At 40.1% G+C, this 18,983-nt stretch overlaps 2 protein-coding genes across 2 annotated transcripts; one reads left to right on the top strand and one right to left on the bottom strand.

Moving 5' to 3' along the window:
• Positions 1-273: 273 nt before the first annotated feature.
• dctpp1 (dCTP pyrophosphatase 1) lies at positions 274-1,526 on the bottom strand. Its single transcript, XM_079372488.1, has one exon. The coding sequence runs from the start codon at positions 1,420-1,422 to the stop codon at positions 874-876; it is 549 nt and encodes a 182-aa protein (XP_079228614.1). The 5' UTR covers positions 1,423-1,526; the 3' UTR covers positions 274-873.
• A 58-nt stretch (positions 1,527-1,584) lies between these two features.
• gatb (glutamyl-tRNA(Gln) amidotransferase, subunit B) lies at positions 1,585-18,485 on the top strand. The gene is made up of 13 exons (XM_079372419.1): positions 1,585-1,828; positions 3,989-4,142; positions 4,232-4,345; positions 8,427-8,625; positions 9,067-9,189; positions 9,331-9,444; positions 11,397-11,481; positions 12,575-12,619; positions 12,988-13,180; positions 13,410-13,543; positions 17,703-17,781; positions 17,902-18,036; positions 18,129-18,485. The coding sequence occupies exons 1-13, from the start codon at positions 1,680-1,682 to the stop codon at positions 18,252-18,254; spliced, it is 1,650 nt and encodes a 549-aa protein (XP_079228545.1). The 5' UTR covers positions 1,585-1,679; the 3' UTR covers positions 18,255-18,485.
• Positions 18,486-18,983: the final 498 nt, after the last annotated feature.

Below are 18,983 nucleotides of genomic sequence, written 5' to 3'. Positions count from 1 at the left end.
ATAATTTACCTCAACTGTGTCTCTGTCTCTCTGGATTACTTTGCTTGCTAATTGTTTTGTAATGTAGCATCAGACTGTAAATATTACACTCCATCCCAAGGCTACTGAATAAAAACAACATAAATGCAGTTCATTGTAACTCAGTTGATATCTATACTAAACAGCTGCTACTGATTTGTAGTGTGGGAGAATGCCGAATGTTTCCACAGACTATAGTCTCTAAATAATCAAAACTGAGTACACACACAAGAGTAGTATTTATTAAGGACTAGTGTATAGAACATTTATCACAGCTAGGCATTAACTACTGACATGGTGTAAAGTATTTTCAGGTTTTTGTTTTTATCTACAGATCACAACAACTGACAAAAACACACTTTGAGCAGCCTTTACCTTGGGAAAAACATGAGCAGTAAACACAATTGAGGACAACTTTATGGAAACCTAATTGTGAATTAAGATAAATGAAAACAATTTCATGAGAACATAATGAATATTTCCACCTCACCAAGGGATGATCTGGATCATTAATCATTTTTGCTTCAAAATCAACAAACTCACTTTTCAACACTTCCAAACTGTAATCAAGGTCAAACTTTATAAATGTAAGAACTGGAGGCTACTCTTAAAAATAACACTCAAAGGTAGAGTAGATGAAGTAGGGCCGTACCACAGCAGCATATTTATACAGTTTCCCTCGGGATTATCAATGATCAATTTAAAATTTACCCTCAATAAAAGCTGATACATTCCAAGCTAAAAGCATTCAGATGGTCACGCAATAAGTCAACCAAAGAAAAAGACATTTGAACCGAGGAATAAAGTGTTCAGAAAACAACCAGTCGCTCTCTTTCTCCACCTCAACACACAAACTCAGTCTTTGTATTCAGTGTACTTCTTCGCTGATCCGTGCACCTTGCTGGCGGGATACTTCAATCTATTTAAGGCCATTTTACGAAGCACAGCTTGCGGAAGATCCACGCGACACTTTTCCGCGAGCTCCACCAGGTAGATCAACACGTCGCTCAGCTCGTGTGCCAGATGCTCCCGCTCCGAGTCGCTCCAGTCCGGCAGACCCTCCGCCACCTCTCCACGCCACTGGAACAGCTCCGCCACCTCACCCACTTCTCCCACCATGGCCAGCAGCAGGTTGCGGGGCTGGTGGAACTGGTTCCAGTCCCGCTCGTCCGTAAACTCCGCTTGCATCCGTCTGATGTCCTCGACAGTGGGCTCGGCGCTGAAGGTAAACCTGTCCACCCTCTTGTCTTCTCCGTTTTGCAGCTTGGACTGACACGAATCCTCAGTTTCTGCCCCGTTCACCGACCCAGAGTATTTTTTCTTCATTGCAAAAGCGTTGTTTGAAGACACCGATGTCACGTCACCGTTTACTCCAGCTTCTCCCTTTCCGTTTGTCGCCATCATATTGTGTATATTTAGTTGCAATTTCTGTAAAAAACAAAACAAAACAAGCCTTCACGTCCTGTAAACAACCTGCTCGACAACTAACATGTGGAGAAGTCCCGCCAGTTGTCTGAACGGAAATGACGCAGGTTATGACGGAAACTGGGAGCCTAGCAAGATTGGTAGTTGTCGTTCTGTTCGGAGGCCTAGCGCCTTTGAGTAGATAGCGAATGTTACTGTAGAAACTACAATTCCCGTCTTCACTAGAACATTTCAACATGGCTGCCCCCTCAATGGCAGCTAGTGAGCTGCTACATAATATCAATAAACACATATCAATGATGTATCCAAAAGCCTCATATGCGATGAGGCCAATTAGCACATCAAGCTCTAGATGTTACAGTCAGCCGCAGCGGAGGGCGAAAAGGTAGGTGAACCTGCTTTTTATTTCATGATAAAGAGCCCAAACCTGTCCCTCTACTATACGTACTGTATGTGAGCTGTTGTAGTCTTATCGATCATGACCTGCTGAAGTGTCTTATGATGGACGTCTGTTATACCAGTCACTTAATTTAATATGATTAAAGCCTAATCATGCTGTGCAAATTGCTCCTAAACAAAGTGCACTAAAAATATCTAAAGGAAGACCACAGTGTGAGTTTAATAACCTCAAAGATATGATCACTTATATTTTTTATATTACCCTAACCATAACTTCAGTATTAAAGTAAAATGTTTCTTTAAGGTTAAACTGAATAATTGCTTATTAGTTTCAATAGATGATAATGATCTTAATATTGATCATAATACTTTTGTTTTACATAGCTCTTTTCCAAGTAATCAGAGACTCTTTGACAATAGAAACAAAACTTTCAAACAAACTTTCTATTCTATCATATTCTTCTATTGTTTCATAATGGCATATCAAACAAAGTTTTGTACATTTCTAGAGAGTTGCTAGAGAGTATGTTGGTCCCAAATATTGATCAAGCTCCAAATACACACATTTATTACTGGAGCATCTTTCCGTTTGTTTTTCCCAAGTAGTTTCAAGCCTATCCTTTTCTGAGTCTTTAGACCTCAAACATGCATATCTGATGTACAGATTTATTCTGCTTTTACTGCTGTGTGGAGATTTACATTTTTACAACGTTATATTTACGTCATGTCTTCTCAAGTGCAAGCGTCAAGTTTAAAAGCATTTTGTTGGAAATGTGTAGATAGTGCCCCTGCTCGGTTCATCTGTCCCCCTGGGTTTATCCAAAAAGATTTATTATAAGGCCATTGTTTATGAATATCTGTAGTGTGGTTTAATTCAACACATTTTATACCCCCCCCCCCCCCCACACACACACACACACACACACTTTCTTCTCAAAACATTTCCTGTCTCTCTTAAACTTTCCCATCTAAGAAAGACAAAAAGGCCAAATAAACATCCATCTGTGTGTAATTGAATTTACACAGCAAAACTGTACACGTACAGATAGTGTGAGGATGGTTCCTCATGCACGTGGTTACTCAGGCCATGTTTGAGAGTATATTTTTAGTGTCAGGCCCTCAATAATGGACTCTGAAGATATGTTTTCACATACCAAGCCAGTTTCTCCTCCTTCCAAATTTGTATTCTGCTCCATAATGGTTATTTATTAGTTTTGACAATACAGCAGATTTAAAGAGCCCCCACACAGCTGCTATGGACATCTCTCAGCTGTCATAGAAAACCAACAGGTGTTGCAGTGCTGGAAGAGGGCAATCCAACTAGTTCAGATCTAACTGAAACGACCCAACCTCAAAGCCTCACCAATTCAAGACCAGACACAGGGTAGAACTCGGGTAAATGATGGAGATGCTTTTGAAAAATGGAGAGGTTAGAATGCAGGAAGGTTTTAAGATGGACGCAGAGCTAGCTAAACACTGAAGCTTCAGTGCCCACGACATGGCAATCTGTGAGCACATCACTTCTTGGGAGGAGGGGTTGAGGGGCGGGGGGGGCGGGGGGGGGACAGCTATCCTAAATGTTTTGAATTTGCGCTGCAGTACCCACTGTAAAAAAACACGTGTTAGATTTACATACGTGTCCTTTAAAAGTTAATTCCAGTCAAACCTTACAGTAGGTCTAAATCCAATCAGTGGTTTTTCAATCTAAAAATAAGTCTTATCCAGCATGTACATTTTCCCCTTTTGCCTGTTCTATACTTGTGATATATATACTTGAATGTTTTATAATTATGACAAATGATACAATTATGTAACTAGATGACACATTTACTAAGACAGTAATTCAATCAAAGAGAGAAACAAAAATGTGTTTTAGAGGCTCGGGAGGTTTCTCACCAGCATTGCAATTTGTTCTAATTCTAAGCAACACTTTTTCATTTCCTTTTTTAAATTGTTTTGCTTTGCACAACAGTGTTCAGTCCTCATACTGACTCTCTTCAGTGGACTTATTTTGCACACATACTCATAGCCTGCTTAGATCTGGAGTGTGTAGTCAGGCAGAGAGAAACAAGTATTTTTCTTTTCCATGCTGCACTGCTACTTTTCTCGCTGATTTTCTGGCCTATCTTGCTCCTCTCTGCTTCAGTGCTCCCCAGCAGCTGGTGGGAGTTGTAGGCCTGGAAATCCATGCCCAGATTAACTCCAACACCAAGCTATTCTCCGGCTCACAGGTTCGCTTCTCAGCACCTCCAAACTCTCTGGTGTCATTCTTTGATGCATCCTTACCTGGCACATTACCGGTAAGTGTTGTCCAACCTATTTCCATCAAAGTTAATCTGTATGCTTTTGGATTGCTTTCTTGTCGGATCATCGTGTAGTCTGTTCCTAGGTCCTGAACAAGCGATGTGTCGAGGCAGCTGTGATGACAGGATTGGCTCTTAACTGCACCATTAACAAGAAGTCCGTTTTTGACAGAAAGCACTACTTTTACGCCGACCTCCCCGTGAGTTTTTCTGTCCTTGTTCTCTTTTTCCGTGAGTTTAATAAGTGTTGGAGTGACAGGGCAGGCAGTAGTGGGTGGGGGGGGGGGTCTCCTTATCTTACAAACCGCAGTATAGAGACACTATTGTCCTGCACATCATGCTGCTTCAGTGCTTTTGCTTTCATAGAAGCTTCCTCCAGCTTTTACATCCCAAAACTACCAGTGAACTCGCCCCGGCCATAAGCTCTAATTGAAATTGTGAGCAACTTCAGCTGAAGCAGCAAAAAAGCTTCTTTGCTGAACATACAGACAAATAACACTGAAAGCTGTTAAAGAAAAGGACCAATGTTTTTTCCACTCACTCAGCTCATTCCCTCCATTGCACCTCTATTTTTACATTATCCACAGACCATTTCCCTCTCTGTACTTTGACTGATTACTTGGATTCAGATTTATTTTCTGCACATACTTTAGATAATTATGGGGGTCATAAAAACTCCAGGTTGCGTTTTCTAAACAGTTCTGTGCATGGTTTGATTATTCACTGTCTCCCATGATATGAAATGAAAATTGTGGAAACTCTTTCAATGAGCACAAGACGACTCAGGTCTTCAGCCATTAATGACCTCACAGACTAAATGTATGTTTTGCTGTATGCTGTGTGAGTGTAACTGATAAACTGATAACTGATAAAGCAGCCAGGAAAGTTGTGAAGCAAGTAAGTTAACATGTCGCTATCATTTAAAATATGAGTTTGCACATATGCATGCAATCTCGTGCATTTTGCTTCTTCTTTTTTTTTTTTTTTACGATTGATCATGCAGCCCTATGCTGTTGTTGTTAAAAAATGATTTATTCCAGTTTTAAGATATCTTCTTTTTGCAGTTTCAAGCATATCTGTTGAAGACTCAAGAATCCGAACAGATATTGTACACAGGGTGTTTGGGTAATTAAATATCTGTCCTGATGACTTGGGACTGTAGGGTCTGTACTTACTGTATGTATGAAACAACATGGAACGTGAGCAACAGACAGAAGCAGGCTGCTGAGGAAGAGGTCTTGGTAATCCAAAAGAAGTTCTGTTTAATACTGATATTTCCAGGTAACAAGCTTCCCAAAGTGATGATCATTTTGTTCTCTGTAATTGGCTGCTTGCAAAGACAGGTTTTCACTGTGGCTCAGAGCCTCAGGGTAATTTTACTGTCATTATGAATGACATTTTCAGGCTCAGAAGGAGAATGAAAATGTCATTTTAACTCTCGAGCCACTTTTTCCTCCGGAGACCTCCTCTCATGAGTCAAGAAATTCATGGAAGAAAAAATGTTTTAGAGAATAAAGCATTTTTAATTTTTAAACTGAGGGGGGAACAGCATTGAGTAAGGTAATACAGAGGATAATAGTGGAATGAAGAACTGGAGGGAGAGATTGACTCTTTGGTAGTGTACGTAGAAACTGTCCAAAGGAGAGCATTCACATGAAGGAGTAGCAAGGATAAAGAGCTTCAGCAGGTATTTCTATGGCGTTGTTTCTGTTACCCTGTGTTGCACTGATATAAATCCCTCCTGTCTTTGATTTGTTTGCTTAGTTTCTCCTTTAATGTTGCTGCCAACTTGACTTTATTGTCATTAAGGTCATTAATAAAGCCGATGGAGCAACACAGTTTTCTGCAGAATGTGATAGATGAAGTTTTCTTTTTGTGGATATTTTGTTTATTACTTCACAGACTCACTAGTTATCACAAAGTTGCAGCCCTACATACTTTAATCACCATGGTAGGGATGCATTATCTCTCCCCAGGAGGTCCATGTATCTTGGAATACAGGGCAAAAAAAATGATGATGAAAAAAAAAAAATCCCTCCAGAAGCGAAGAGATTACTGAGTTTCTCTCACTCTATTGTGTGTTTACCGAAGATTGCATCACCTCCTCTGGAAGAATTCTGAGGAGTTGACACACAGCAGGGAGGATAATGGCGGATTACATTTTTTCTTCTCTCTCTGAGATGTCTGAACATCACCTGACAGCATGTTGAATCCGAGTCTGTGTTTGATTTTCAAATTGTCCGTGTTGCAAATGACCTGCTGTTGCACGGCTGATAAACTTGGTTTTTATTTCTATCGTCAGCCTTGTGTTGTTGAATCTTTGAGCTTAAAAGCTGATGTCAGAGTGGCCTTAAGGATGATGGCACTTTTTTTTTTTCTTGATCCAAAGTGTGAGTGTGATCCACGCGCGGGATTTTCAAACCCAATGCGGTAGCGAGGCATAAATGATCCCGCCCTTGAAAAATACATTTGTAAATTGTGTTCTACATTATTGATATGCACCACTCGAAATCCCTGATTGCATTTTGTAAAACACTACGATTGCTCATTAAATGATTTATGTCGCCGCGCAAACAGCGGCCCTTCTTTCAATGGAGACGCATATAAAATTTTTAACGGCCTTTTAATAACACGCCTGAACAGCTCCACACCAACAAACCAGCTAAAGCAAATCATTACAATTTCTTTTAGATATTAAGTCTACAAATAAACACATGGGGGCTTGGCTCGTCATGCTCTGACATGTGTTTTAATGAGAGTTTGAAAGGATGTTTTTGCGACCTGTGTGGGAAGCTGAGAAGAAGATCTATGTGCGGGAGCGAGTAATGAGGTGACCAACAGAGGCTGGTTTATTTCGAGACTTTGTAAATAGTCAGAAAAATGACTCAGCAGCTCACACAAAATGAAAACAAGTTTATGAGTGTGTGTTTGTATTATATCCTGTAAGTACAGTCTATGAGCAGAAATGCATCAGTAACTTTGGATATGACTGCTCATTAGGGCTGCTCAATCTACTTTAAGGGTGTAATCAGGAAACTTAATGTGGCTACCAAGACCTTATTAACATCACACTTGCATCCCTCTGTGTATTGTAGCAAACAGAGCTGATTTATTAGGCAGTAAATCCAAGTAATCTTCCCTTATACACATGCTCCGTGATGTACATTATCGCAGCTTCAGGCAGCAGGAGAGGCAGTATTGACAACCACGGAGACAAAACTCAGGAAAGGATAGAAGCAGTAAGTAAGAATCAGGGGATTTTTTTTTGGAAAAAGCTGCAACAGTGCTAACAAAATCTGGCAGATTTCAAGATGACATGCCTTGCAGACATCCTTTAAAAAAAAAAAACAGAAATTAAAAAAGGAAAACCCCGATAGTCTGTTATGTCGTCTATTAAAGTAGGGAATCTTGATTGTGTACATCAGACACATAGGATAGAAAGCCAGCAACTCCCTTTCTCCCACACTCTCTTTAGCATAAGTATGATGAATGTGTGGTTCTTGTGGTGTGGTTGCCATAGCAACATGTTGAATTAATACTCAGGGCAGCAGATTCTTTTAGAAAGAGGAGGAGGGGGGGGGAAAGGAAGCAGCAAGTGAAATATTTATTCCCATGGTTTAAGTGAGGAGAAAACCTTGAGTGAAATGGCAGCAGCAGCAGCACTCCTGCTTCAGCATTGTAATGACGGCCCAGCCAATCAGGAAGCAGCGGGCTTAATTGATGATGCCTCTCTGACCTTTACACATCGACTCATGGCACTGACTGCGGCATATTCATCAATGGTACGTCACCGAAATAGAATTTAAATGTTCGACCCCTGAAAGTAACATCTTTATCCTCCATATTTTGTTGAAGTTCTTATCTTCAGTATATTCTGGAAACATAACATCAGGAATCCTTTAGCTCCCCTTACTTAAAGTGCTGAATGAACAGTGATAATTAATTTATTTAGAATAAAATAACCATATTCAACATAATGTGCACTCGGTGTTAACATCTTGGTTTCAGGCAATATTACCCAGGGGTCTTCAAAATGAAGCAGATTTATCTGCTCCCAATAGATTCATATTTTTCTAGAGCTTAAAAAGTAGCATTGTATTTCTTCTTGATTGCTATATTACTGTAGCTGGGTTTTTTTGTTTTTTTTTAATCTGCATACCAATGCAGCATGATGTCTCTAATCTCTGCTCAATCTTGCTGCATAGAGTTTTACAGCACAGAATTACCTCATATCAAGCTGATGTTTCTTTTCTTTTCTTTTTTTTTTTGGGGTGATTTCAGGCAGGGTACCAGATCACTCAGCAGCGGCAGCCCATTGCAATAGACGGCACACTGACTTACAGCCTCCTCGGAGGGAAAAGGAGGAGCCAGGTGATCAGAAAAACGGCAAACATCAAACAGATCCAGCTGGAGCAGGACAGTGGCAAGAGTCTCCACGATGAGCTCCGCTGCCAGACACTTATAGACCTAAACAGAGCAGGTAATGTTGAAGAGGATCGGTCTCTGCCCTGTGATTCAAGGCCATAAATATTCATTATTTTTGTTAAGGTTTAATCAAATAAGAAGAAACAATGACAATGCATTACCTGTGTAGGAAAAGGAATGGTACAGTATGCATGTATTCCTTTGTAACATAAATGAGACAGATATGTTGTATTGGTTCAACATTCTACTTTTATTTCCATCCAACCTGTTCAGTAGTAGGTAGGTTGTAGTCCTTAATAAAAGCAGTACTACTGTTGGAGCATTCTTTAAATACAGTGAATATATACACACCAGCTTACACTTTAAATACTGGCAGGAAAAATGCACAGACTGTATTTTTAGATTTAAATTCCAAAATTCTGTTGAGGTTTGCAACATAACTCCATGGAGTAGTTACCTTCGAGATGTTAAACACAGATGTCTTCACATACGTCAGGTGTAGGCCTAATGGAGCTGGTGATGGAGCCCGACATGAGCTGTGGAGAGGAGGCTGCTGCAGCTGTCAGAGAGCTTCAGCTCATCCTGCAGGCTCTGGGCACCTGTCAAGGCAACATGTCAGGTAACGATATCGCTCACTGTCTCTGTCTCTCTGCCGTCCTTTCTTTTTCTTTTCTTTTTTTTTTTAACATGGGCCGAGCCGCTATGCCTGTAGACCCCAAGCTGCTTTCCAACTCAGAAATCATCTTACCTTACCCCACAGAGGGACAGATGAGAGTAGATGCCAACGTGTCTGTCCACAAACCAGGCGAGCCTCTGGGGATCAGAGCCGAGGTGAAGAACATCAACAGTGTCCGGTTCCTGGCGAGAGCTATAGGTAAGCATCCTATAATATTAAGTCAACAGAAGGAGAGCAGAAGGATAGCTTTACTACCGTTCAATCTGAAGTGCTGCACGTCAGACTAGAAGAATGAGATATTCAATGGTAAAATACAGCGACAGAAAAACTGACTTGTTGGGACATGCAGGTAATCTTAAAGGGATACTTCACACATTTGCATGAAGCTGTGTATCATTAGAAACATGGTAGTAGTGTTGAATGGTCATGAATCCAACCCTCATTTTGCCCTGAGACGAGAAAAATATGTTTTTCTTTGTCTGGAAGTTTTCTTCATGTGATGCAATATGAAGCTTTTTGCATCACATGAAGAAAACTTTCTAACTTTTCTAATGATACACAGCTTCATGCAAATGGGTGAAGTATCCCTTTAATGCTTTATTACTGAGAGTTGGATTTTAAGATTGTATCGCACTTTTGCACAGACAATAATCAGTATCAGAATTGTTTTCACATATACAAGGAATTTGTCTTGGTGTATTGGTGCAAAAAACAGTTAAACAGGCTAAAATAACAATTACTTAAATAAAATAAACTGTAAGAAGCAAATGTCAAATATAAAGAACAATAAAAAACACAACATGTACAAAGAGTGGAATAAACTACAACCAGCTCCTGGATAACTTACATGAGTACAAAGACCGGAAACAGGAACAAAAAAAAAAACAGCAAGCCTTGCTCTTCACAAGGTCAGCCTAACAGCTCTTCTCCTCGTCAGCTCCCGAATCATCATTTTGTGTCTTTTTTTTAAACAGTGCAACAACAACAATTATATACATCTAAAAAACGTCTTCCCATGTGCAGGGTGTTATGTAAAGCAGTGGTTCTCAACTGGTCTAGCCTTTGGACCCATCACAAACTTTATAGACTTTTTGACCTAATTTCAAGGCCATCTTTATTGTCAATTTTTCAACATGTGCTGGACGTACAGAAAAATCAGAAAAAAACAAAACAAAACTCTTTTCCAGTCCGCTACAGTTCTCTGACAGATTTTGTTGCTTGTAATTTTTCAGATTGTACTGATGATTTAACAAACGGAACAGATGATTAGCTTATAAAATATGTAACACATTTAAGGATTTAACTTGTCAGCAGAAGTAGAAAATGTTTTTAATAAGGTCCACACTGACCGTCGACAGCAGTAAAACTCTGCAGACTTTTACTTTTAATACTTAAAAAAAAATACTCACAAATAATGTTTTTATGGGCTTTTGGTCCTTGTAACGTAAAGACCTCACAGAGATATTTAGCTACATTTTGGAAAATTAAAGTCGCTGTTCTAACGACCGACTATTTATAAACATTGACAAAGAAATTCTTTTTTTTACATGTTCAAAATAAAACTAAACTAAATAAAGAGAATGTAGAAAACACATTCATCCACACACTTCTGCAATATTGTCTCTGCCAAACTCAAATCTCTTTCTATAATTTGTTTTCTGCTGAAAAGAAAGGAAGCATAATAAGAGTTGTTGTCAAAAAACTTGTGATGCATGAGTTTAGGACTGACAAGCAGTCAGGAACATTGCAGCTGCATGTGGGGCTCAATTGGCTCCTCGCAGCTACTCACTTAAAAAATCATAGATTTTATGTCGACTCAGCTTTCACTGACTGTTGATTGAGCTTCACTTAGAAAGTGGATTAAGAGGCTCAGCCAGCGGGAAACCTCAGGATTTCACATGCAGGTTGTCAAGCACTCCTTGACATTATTTCCCAATAAAGTTGTAACACATTTACTGCTGCTGAATTGGTATTTAAAAGTCATGCAGAAACACATCGTTTATCACAGTTATAACGTGGCAGCAGTCAGAGACCTGAGGACTGTCAGTGAATCAAAGCAGATGTTTGGCATTTAACACACAAAATTATAGCTGTGTGTACAACAGTTAGTGAATAAATCGTCTGTATGTTTGATTTTTTTACATCACCAGACTACGAAATCCAGAGACAGATCGATGTCCTGCAGAGAGGGGGGACGGTGCAAAATGAGACCAGGGCGTATGACTCCAAATCAGGGTAAGAGGATGCCACATGGTGCCAGGCTTCAACTACAACAACCTGCTCTGCCTGGGATCTCTGCCTGCTTCATTAGTCCCCTGCTTTGCTGAGGAGGAACCATCATAGTAATCATGATGAATAGAGCCATTTGGATGCTGCTGTCAGCCTGTGTTATCCGTGAGCGCTGTGTTACTCACAGGCTTTATGAGCTCGCAGAATGAGGCGGCTCGCACACAGCTGAGGCTTTAAACATCCTCTTGTGCTTTGCCTCCTTCCCACGAGGCCTCGCATGTCCGAGAAAGACGGTGAAGCATATGATTGGCTTTTTCTTTTCCATCCCAGAGAAGTTAGCTACCAATCTATTTTTCAGGCAGCCTGGTTGAAGTGATCTCGATTTATTTGTTTATTTATTCACAGAATGATTAATTTGTTTGGGATCAGCTGTAATGCAACAGATGAAAAAACTGGAACTGCAACCAGTGGGCCTCTTCTGTATTGGTCGATTTGCTGATTATTTTCACATATCCAAAAACATCATTATATGGCCATTGCAATTTCCCACATGTAAGTTGACAAATTAAAACGTCTGTTTCGTTTTACCCTCCAGTTCTATCGCCAAAGAAATGTACTATTGCAGTACCCACCTAAGATATTTAGCTTGAACATTGTCTGCAGTCTTAAAAGATAATGTTGCTGTTCCATTGATCAACATATTGATTACCTGTGAAAGAAAGGTGTTAATACGTCCCATATTGAACTGCAGTTCCTCCAGTTGAATAAATCAAGAAACACAGGAAGGAGCGCCTCCTGGACTTTTAGACGGTTAAAGATGCTCTTTGGATTGAAGCCATCGTCAGGAAGTCAAAACGATTTTTGACTTCCTGATGAATGCTTGATGTCATGCACATTGATGTGAGTTTGAAGGTCTAAATAGCAATGAAAAGAAATCCATTCAGAGTTTTCCAAAAGAAAATGCTGTGGGATTTTTCTTTCTCTTTTTCCTCCTCACATACTTAACTTTATATATGTTTAGTTTTTGAAACATTTCACACAATTGCTTATCAATCAGAATGTTGATCTTTTCTTGTGATGTTTGCGTGTTTGTCCTCAGGGAGACCATTCCTATGAGGGACAAAGAAGGTCTTCAGGACTACAGGTGAGTGTGAGTCTGAGGCTCTCTGAGTTATCTGTACTGATGTTGTCAAGGGAAAAACTTTTTTCGCTTACATGAAGATCTGACATGAGAAGAAGAGCGTGACCTTCCTTAAAAGAGGAGCAACGAGAAGGTGAAAAATAAAGAGGTGTCAGTAGAGCTCTCAACCTCTGTGTGTGTGTGTGTGTGTGTGTGTGTGTGTGTGTGTGTGTGTGTTAAGTTTTAAGAAGGTAAATGAATAAAGGTTGATCAATTCAAATGATCACAGGGCTATTAGTACCTGACAAAAGCCTACGACATCATCTCTAACCTTACCTGCAGTGCTGATAACCCCCTCCCCCCTTCCTTTTTTTTTTTCTTCTGCACTTCAGGTTTATGCCAGAGCCCAACCTGCCCCCTCTGATTGTGTACGAGGATAACGCGTCGCTGCCCACTGGCGTTGATGCGAGCCAGGCGGTAGTGGTGCAGAAGATAAGAGAAAGGCTGCCAGAGCTACCCGGCGTCAAAAGAGACAGGCTGGTGCAGACGTACGGCATCCTGCCTGAGCACAGCTTCACTCTGGTGGTGAGTTGAAGTGGGTGGAAGCAAAAACCAGGGAGAGAAAAGTGTATTCCCTCTCTAAAGTCTGTTTCCTGCATCTTTCCCTTTTTTATTTGCCATCTGATCCAGTCGAGGCAAAACTTGGATGCGGTTCAGCAGGCAGCTGTGTACTGCTGGACCTTGTTTGGCTAACACTATCTTAATTAGTTAATATGCAAGCAAAACAATCATACCTTTATATTTTTTGTTGCAGAATGAAGACGGGTTGGTGGAGTACTTTGAGGCGGTGCTGAAGGCCACCAACAAGGAGCCAAGGAAGGTTATTGGCTGGGTGACAAATGAGCTGTTGGGGCACCTCAAACAGAAAGACCTGAGCGTGAACCAGAGGTGAGGCACATATCATTGCTTTCAGGTCACTTTTTTTTTTTTTTTCACATAATGCCATCACAGCACCGGAGTGCAGCACCATTCTGCTGCAAAGGCTCAGGTCTTAGATGTCAGAGCCCCAGCACATGACCGCTCTGAGGTTTGCTTTCTTTGTTCCTTTTGAATGCTTTATCTGAAATGTGTTGGTGGAGGGAAAGAACAGATAAAGTCACCCATGGGGAGAAGGCTAGAAGGTCATTGAATCCTTCTCTCTGAAATCTCCGACTTTTAAAAAAATAAATAAATAGTGAAACACTTTCAGCCCAATAGCATCCTCTGATAAATAAAACAACCTGGTATTCAAGTTCAGGACTTCCACTTTGCTTTCACTGCTAAGGGATTAAGAGGGGTTAAGTGTGTGCACCCCATGTACGGAGGCTTTTGTCGTCCAAAGGGGCCGCCCATGTTCAAATTCACTTGTGGCTCCTTTTTCCAATGTTGGACTCTGTCCTTTCTCTAAATAAAGGCATAAAATGCTTTAAAAAAAGTTTTTTTTTTTTTTTTTTTTTTTTAAAAAGGTCGTTGCATAGGAGCTCATTATAGCTACACTTTGCAGACGGCTAGCAGTTAGCATCTGTGACTGCAGGCTTCCCTTTAATTATACATTCGTTTTACCCAAAAAGTTGCACCCATGTACTGTACAGTTGTCATGAAAGGTTACATAAACATAGAGATCCAAACAGTTTAGTTTTTGTAGCAGGCTGTACACCTGTTTAATTGAAGTGTAAAGTTGGGGATTTGGATCTGGGACTACAGCGGGGGAGATTTACTTTTTGAGCCTCAAGTTGAGCTCTTGGCAGTTTTAGTATGTTGGCTGCGTCTTCAGCCCTGTTTAGTTTAGCAGCTTTATCAAAGGTGCTGACCGTGCGCAACAACACCCAACGTCTGGCCAGGGACCGTCCACTTCATCCCTCTCCCCCTCATTACCTCTTCACTGTCTGAAAAATAGTCAAGCAAAACTTTCATTACAAAAAGTGAAGCTCCATAGTTTTTCCATCTTTATTTGCCAAAGTAAAGTCTGAAACTCTCACATCAGGGATTGAAGCATTTAGAGCAGATGGTTGGTTGTACGGAGAGGATTTGGCTTGGAAAGCTTTGCTGTTTTTAGATTTAACTTGCAGCTTTTCAAAAAAAACAATCCCAACGGCAAGAAGGTTCCCTCAGAGAGATCTTAGACTGATAAACACATACATGAACATTTAATCATAATTAAGGAACACAGAAAACTTAGAACATATGGCAGAGTTTGAGGAAGTGGAGGGAGTGCTGGCAGCGTGTATCATTGGCACGAGGGCTTCAGTGAAGTTGGAGTCAGGCTGATGAAATTGACTCTGCAGCCAAAAGAAGAGGATATCATGGCGCGGAGTGAACATTAACTGCTGCAGGGGATTTGCTAACAAGAGCTTTCCATAATAAAGTGATTAATAAATCATGGTTTTAACAAAGTTACTTTTATAACGTTATCTTGTACCGGTCCATCCTGCAGCTGGGGTCATTTCTCCTCTGCAACTCCAACTGTTTTGCTATAATGTGAAACACATATAATGTTCCTGTCTCAATACTATCTGATACTCCGATAATTCAGACCTCGGCTTTTCTATCTCGCTCCCCTTCTCATGAATGAAGCATTCATGCAGCTGCTTCTAGAGTGACTTTAGTTCTAGCTGAAGTAAACGCTTCTTCTCTAGTGTTGATGAAATATGATTGATTAGAAATAGACTTGATGTTTTCTTTTGGCATTTCATGAATGTGGTCAGGTCAATAGATGTGTGTTATGTTTTATACACAAACTGGATTGAATTGGAATAACAAAAAGTCCTTGTCTGAATGACTTTGATTTCACAAAGCAGGACAAAATATTACCTTCTGATGTGACAGCTAAACTTGCAGGGCAACAAACGTCAAAATGTCAGTTTAAATAAAAAAAATAAAAAAAATCAATCAATCTAATTTTGGGTTTTTACAACCTCGACACCATTAATAAGGCTGAATAACAGCGTGTGCTGTTGTGGGGGGCTGCTGACATGGTACAATACCTTCCTCACTCAAGCTTCAGAAACATTAGGATGTTTATCCAGCCACCGGCTACAGAAAAATAACTCCAGTTACCTCCAAGTGTTCAGAGACTTACTCCACTCATTCCTTTTTAAAGCAATTTCATTTCAAATTCAGTTGATTAGTGACTGCAGCTTAATAAACAGAGCTGCTCAAATGTGCCTCAGCTTGAACGTAAGGTCTCCAAAAAGATCCTAACTTCAGCTTATTGAGTCCTACTCTGCAACTTATAAATTGTTGGTCGTTCAGAGTAGGAACATTTTCACAAATATTTTCCCTTTTTTGTTCAGTTCAGAGCGACACTCTAGTTATAGAAAATTATTGTTTCTTTGAATAATTGTCTGCGAGTCATTATAGAAGGAATAAAGATGAAACCAGTCTATAATGACGTCAGCGCACATGCTGTGAGCTTTACTTTATCTTTCATTCCCAGACGGTTGAAAACATTTATTTATGTGTGTGAGTAAACCACAGAGTGGCTCGTGTTTGTTTATGCAGCATGTCACATTGGCTCCGGTTGAAATGAGAGTTAAAGAAAAACAACGAACGGTCGGTAGGACTGTCAGAAGCAGCAGGCAGAGGAGATACGGAGAAAGTCAGAGACAGAATAACTCAGAAATCTCATTTGGTGTATTTTTGTTTTGTATTTAATCAAAGATATTGAAATGTTTTTTTGAAGGGCTTCCTTGAATCTTGTCACCGTCGTCTTGCCTCTCAGAATCAGAGCTAATTTAGAGGCACATAGGTCAAGAAGTCAGAGGTCAAACCCTTTGACATGTTGGGAAAAGAATCATAAGTTTATTGATTAGCCCTGGATATTTTCCTTTTTTAGAATTACAATTACTTACTTTCCTCCATGCTTTGATAATTTCTTTAGATTTATCTAACAAACATCCGTACAACCTGATATTAGTTGATCATTTAAACTGTTTATTACTTATCTTTAAAGCTCCCACAAGGAGTTTTTAGCCGGTTAAGACAAAGACTGAAATGACTACCAATGCCTCTATATCACCTACAAAGGCAACGAGACCTACAGGAAGAACATGGGTTTTGTTCTATTTAGTTCATTCGGTTGCCTGTGAGTGCTGCTGCGGGGTACAGTAGGTATCAGATGAGACATTTAACAACATGCTGCCAAAACAGCCTGTTTTTAGGTTTCCTTAGAAAGGTTTACGATGAGTGATCTGTTTGTCTGTTAAAGACGACAAGAAAACATCACCGTTAAAAAGGCAATACTGACACATGCTGAATAAGATGAGCAAGACATAAAATCAAACACACACTGAGACTCCCTACAGGAGCTTTAAGATGGCAATTTATGTTGCTTATTTAACTAAAACATTAGCAGATGTAGATAACGAAAGTTCTTCAAACTGTAATTATTTATCTTACTTTAATGACTTCAACTTATAACTTTAAGATATGTCAAAAGTGTAACCATTACGTTGAGTTTACTATTTCTAATGTTTTTTTAATCTGAATTCAGTTTCATCTAAACAGAGAAAGATAGTTGCGATTTCCATTTTTCCTGATAAACTGAGAACGTATGGGAAGGTGGGAGTTTTGCCTTTATTAAGTTTATCAGTAGAAGCCTAACTTTGTCTGCCTTCAGCTTTCTTTTCACCCTGGGTAACTGTAAAAATACCCCCTCAGGTTCAATTGCCCCTGTTTGAGAATCAATCCTTCAATTTGCACTGCAACAGTTGGGCAAACTGAGTTGTGTTTGCAAAAATGGATTCTCTTCATCTCCGTGTTTTCTCTGAATGACTATGCCATGTTTGGTACAGCTTGAACTGACGCAGGCTGTCTGCCCTGCAGTGTTTTGAATGAAACTGTCTCTTTTTAATATATTCTGACAGGCTTTTTGATTCTGTGCGTCTGGTAGCCTTGAGAATAAACAAGAAGACAAGAAGACAAAGATATCACAGGCATTTTCAAAAAGTTGATCGTCTCTTTCAGCCTTGCACTCCCACTCCTTCCTATCCTCCCCTCCTCTGTATATATTCGTAATTCTTCATTAAATCTATTAAAGTAATTAAATTCCCTTTTCATCTGATTACAGCCCCGTCTCTCCCTCTGCCCTGTCTGAGCTGCTGGAGCTCATGGAAACAGGACACATCTCCTCTTCGGTTGCCAAGCAGGTCAGACAGCTGCACAGACCGTAGAATTATCCCCTTCTATCTGTCACTCAAAACAAACAGCCCAGCTAAAGCTTGTGAGCATTCAGTTCTCACTTTTTGCTTCCTGGTTTTTTTTCTCAGGTGTTTCAGGAGATGTGGGTTTCTTCAGGCAAGACAGCCTCACAGATCATCCTGGAGCAGGACTTAGGTCTTGTTAGTGACACATCACAGCTGCGAAGTATCTGCCAGAAGGTGGTGGACTCGCATCCTGATGAGGTGAGGGTTAATATAACAGTTCTTACAGTCGTATCACAGTTTGTTTTGTATTACTGGGTTTTAGACGTGTTGTCTGCTGCTCCTTTCTGTAGGTTCATGCTATCAGAAACGGAAACACGAAGGTTCTGAACAAGCTGATGGGACTGGTTCAGAAAGAGACCAAAGGCCGAGCTGACCCGGTTTTAGTGAGAAAAATGTTACAGGAGAAGACTTCATGAAGGTCTGACGGTTCTACAGGAGCAGGAGCATTTGTGAACTCTGTGAAAGACTAACTATATGAAAGTGCACATTTAAATAATTTAAGTCTGTTTAATAGAAGTAAATGGTGGTCTGTGTGAAGAGGAAACTATTGATGGTCGAGCTGAGTATGTACTGTCTAAGTACTGAAAAAATAGTCTTCTTTATCTTTGCGTTTAAAAAATAATAAAGCTTTTCAGATTAATACCAAATGCCAGTTTTGTATCAGTACTTTTTTGTGCAGTCTTTCAGAAACAGTAAAATCATGGAAATAAGGTATGAAGAGACTCCGGTGGAAAAAAATACCGTAAATTCCGTACTATTGAGCGCACCTGGATTTAAGCCGCACCGGCTAAAAATAAGTAAATAAATGTATTTGTACATATATAAGCCGCACTTGATTATAAGCCGCAGGTGTCCACGCTATAACAAAAGCTATTTACACAGACGTAGGCTACCGGTAACATCCGCAAATACTGTAGCGTCCGTACGGACGTTAAAGGACGACGAGAGCGTTCAAATAATAATTTTTAATAACCCGATCACTGTCGGCCGTGACCACGCCGTTTACAGCAGAGAGCAACACATAACTTGCCGTAACAATCCAACTCTCTCCCCCAGCGTTCTCTCATACAGCCACTCAACACGTTCTCGCTGGTGCATTCACTGACTCTCCACATAATCGGAATTATGAACACATTATCAACTAC

Source organism: Symphodus melops (assembly GCF_947650265.1).
Source record: "Symphodus melops genome assembly, chromosome: 2".
NCBI classification, from domain to species: Eukaryota; Metazoa; Chordata; class Actinopteri; order Labriformes; family Labridae; genus Symphodus; species Symphodus melops.
Note: the sequence above shows the minus strand (reverse complement) of the source record. Positions and strands in the feature narration are given on the sequence as shown.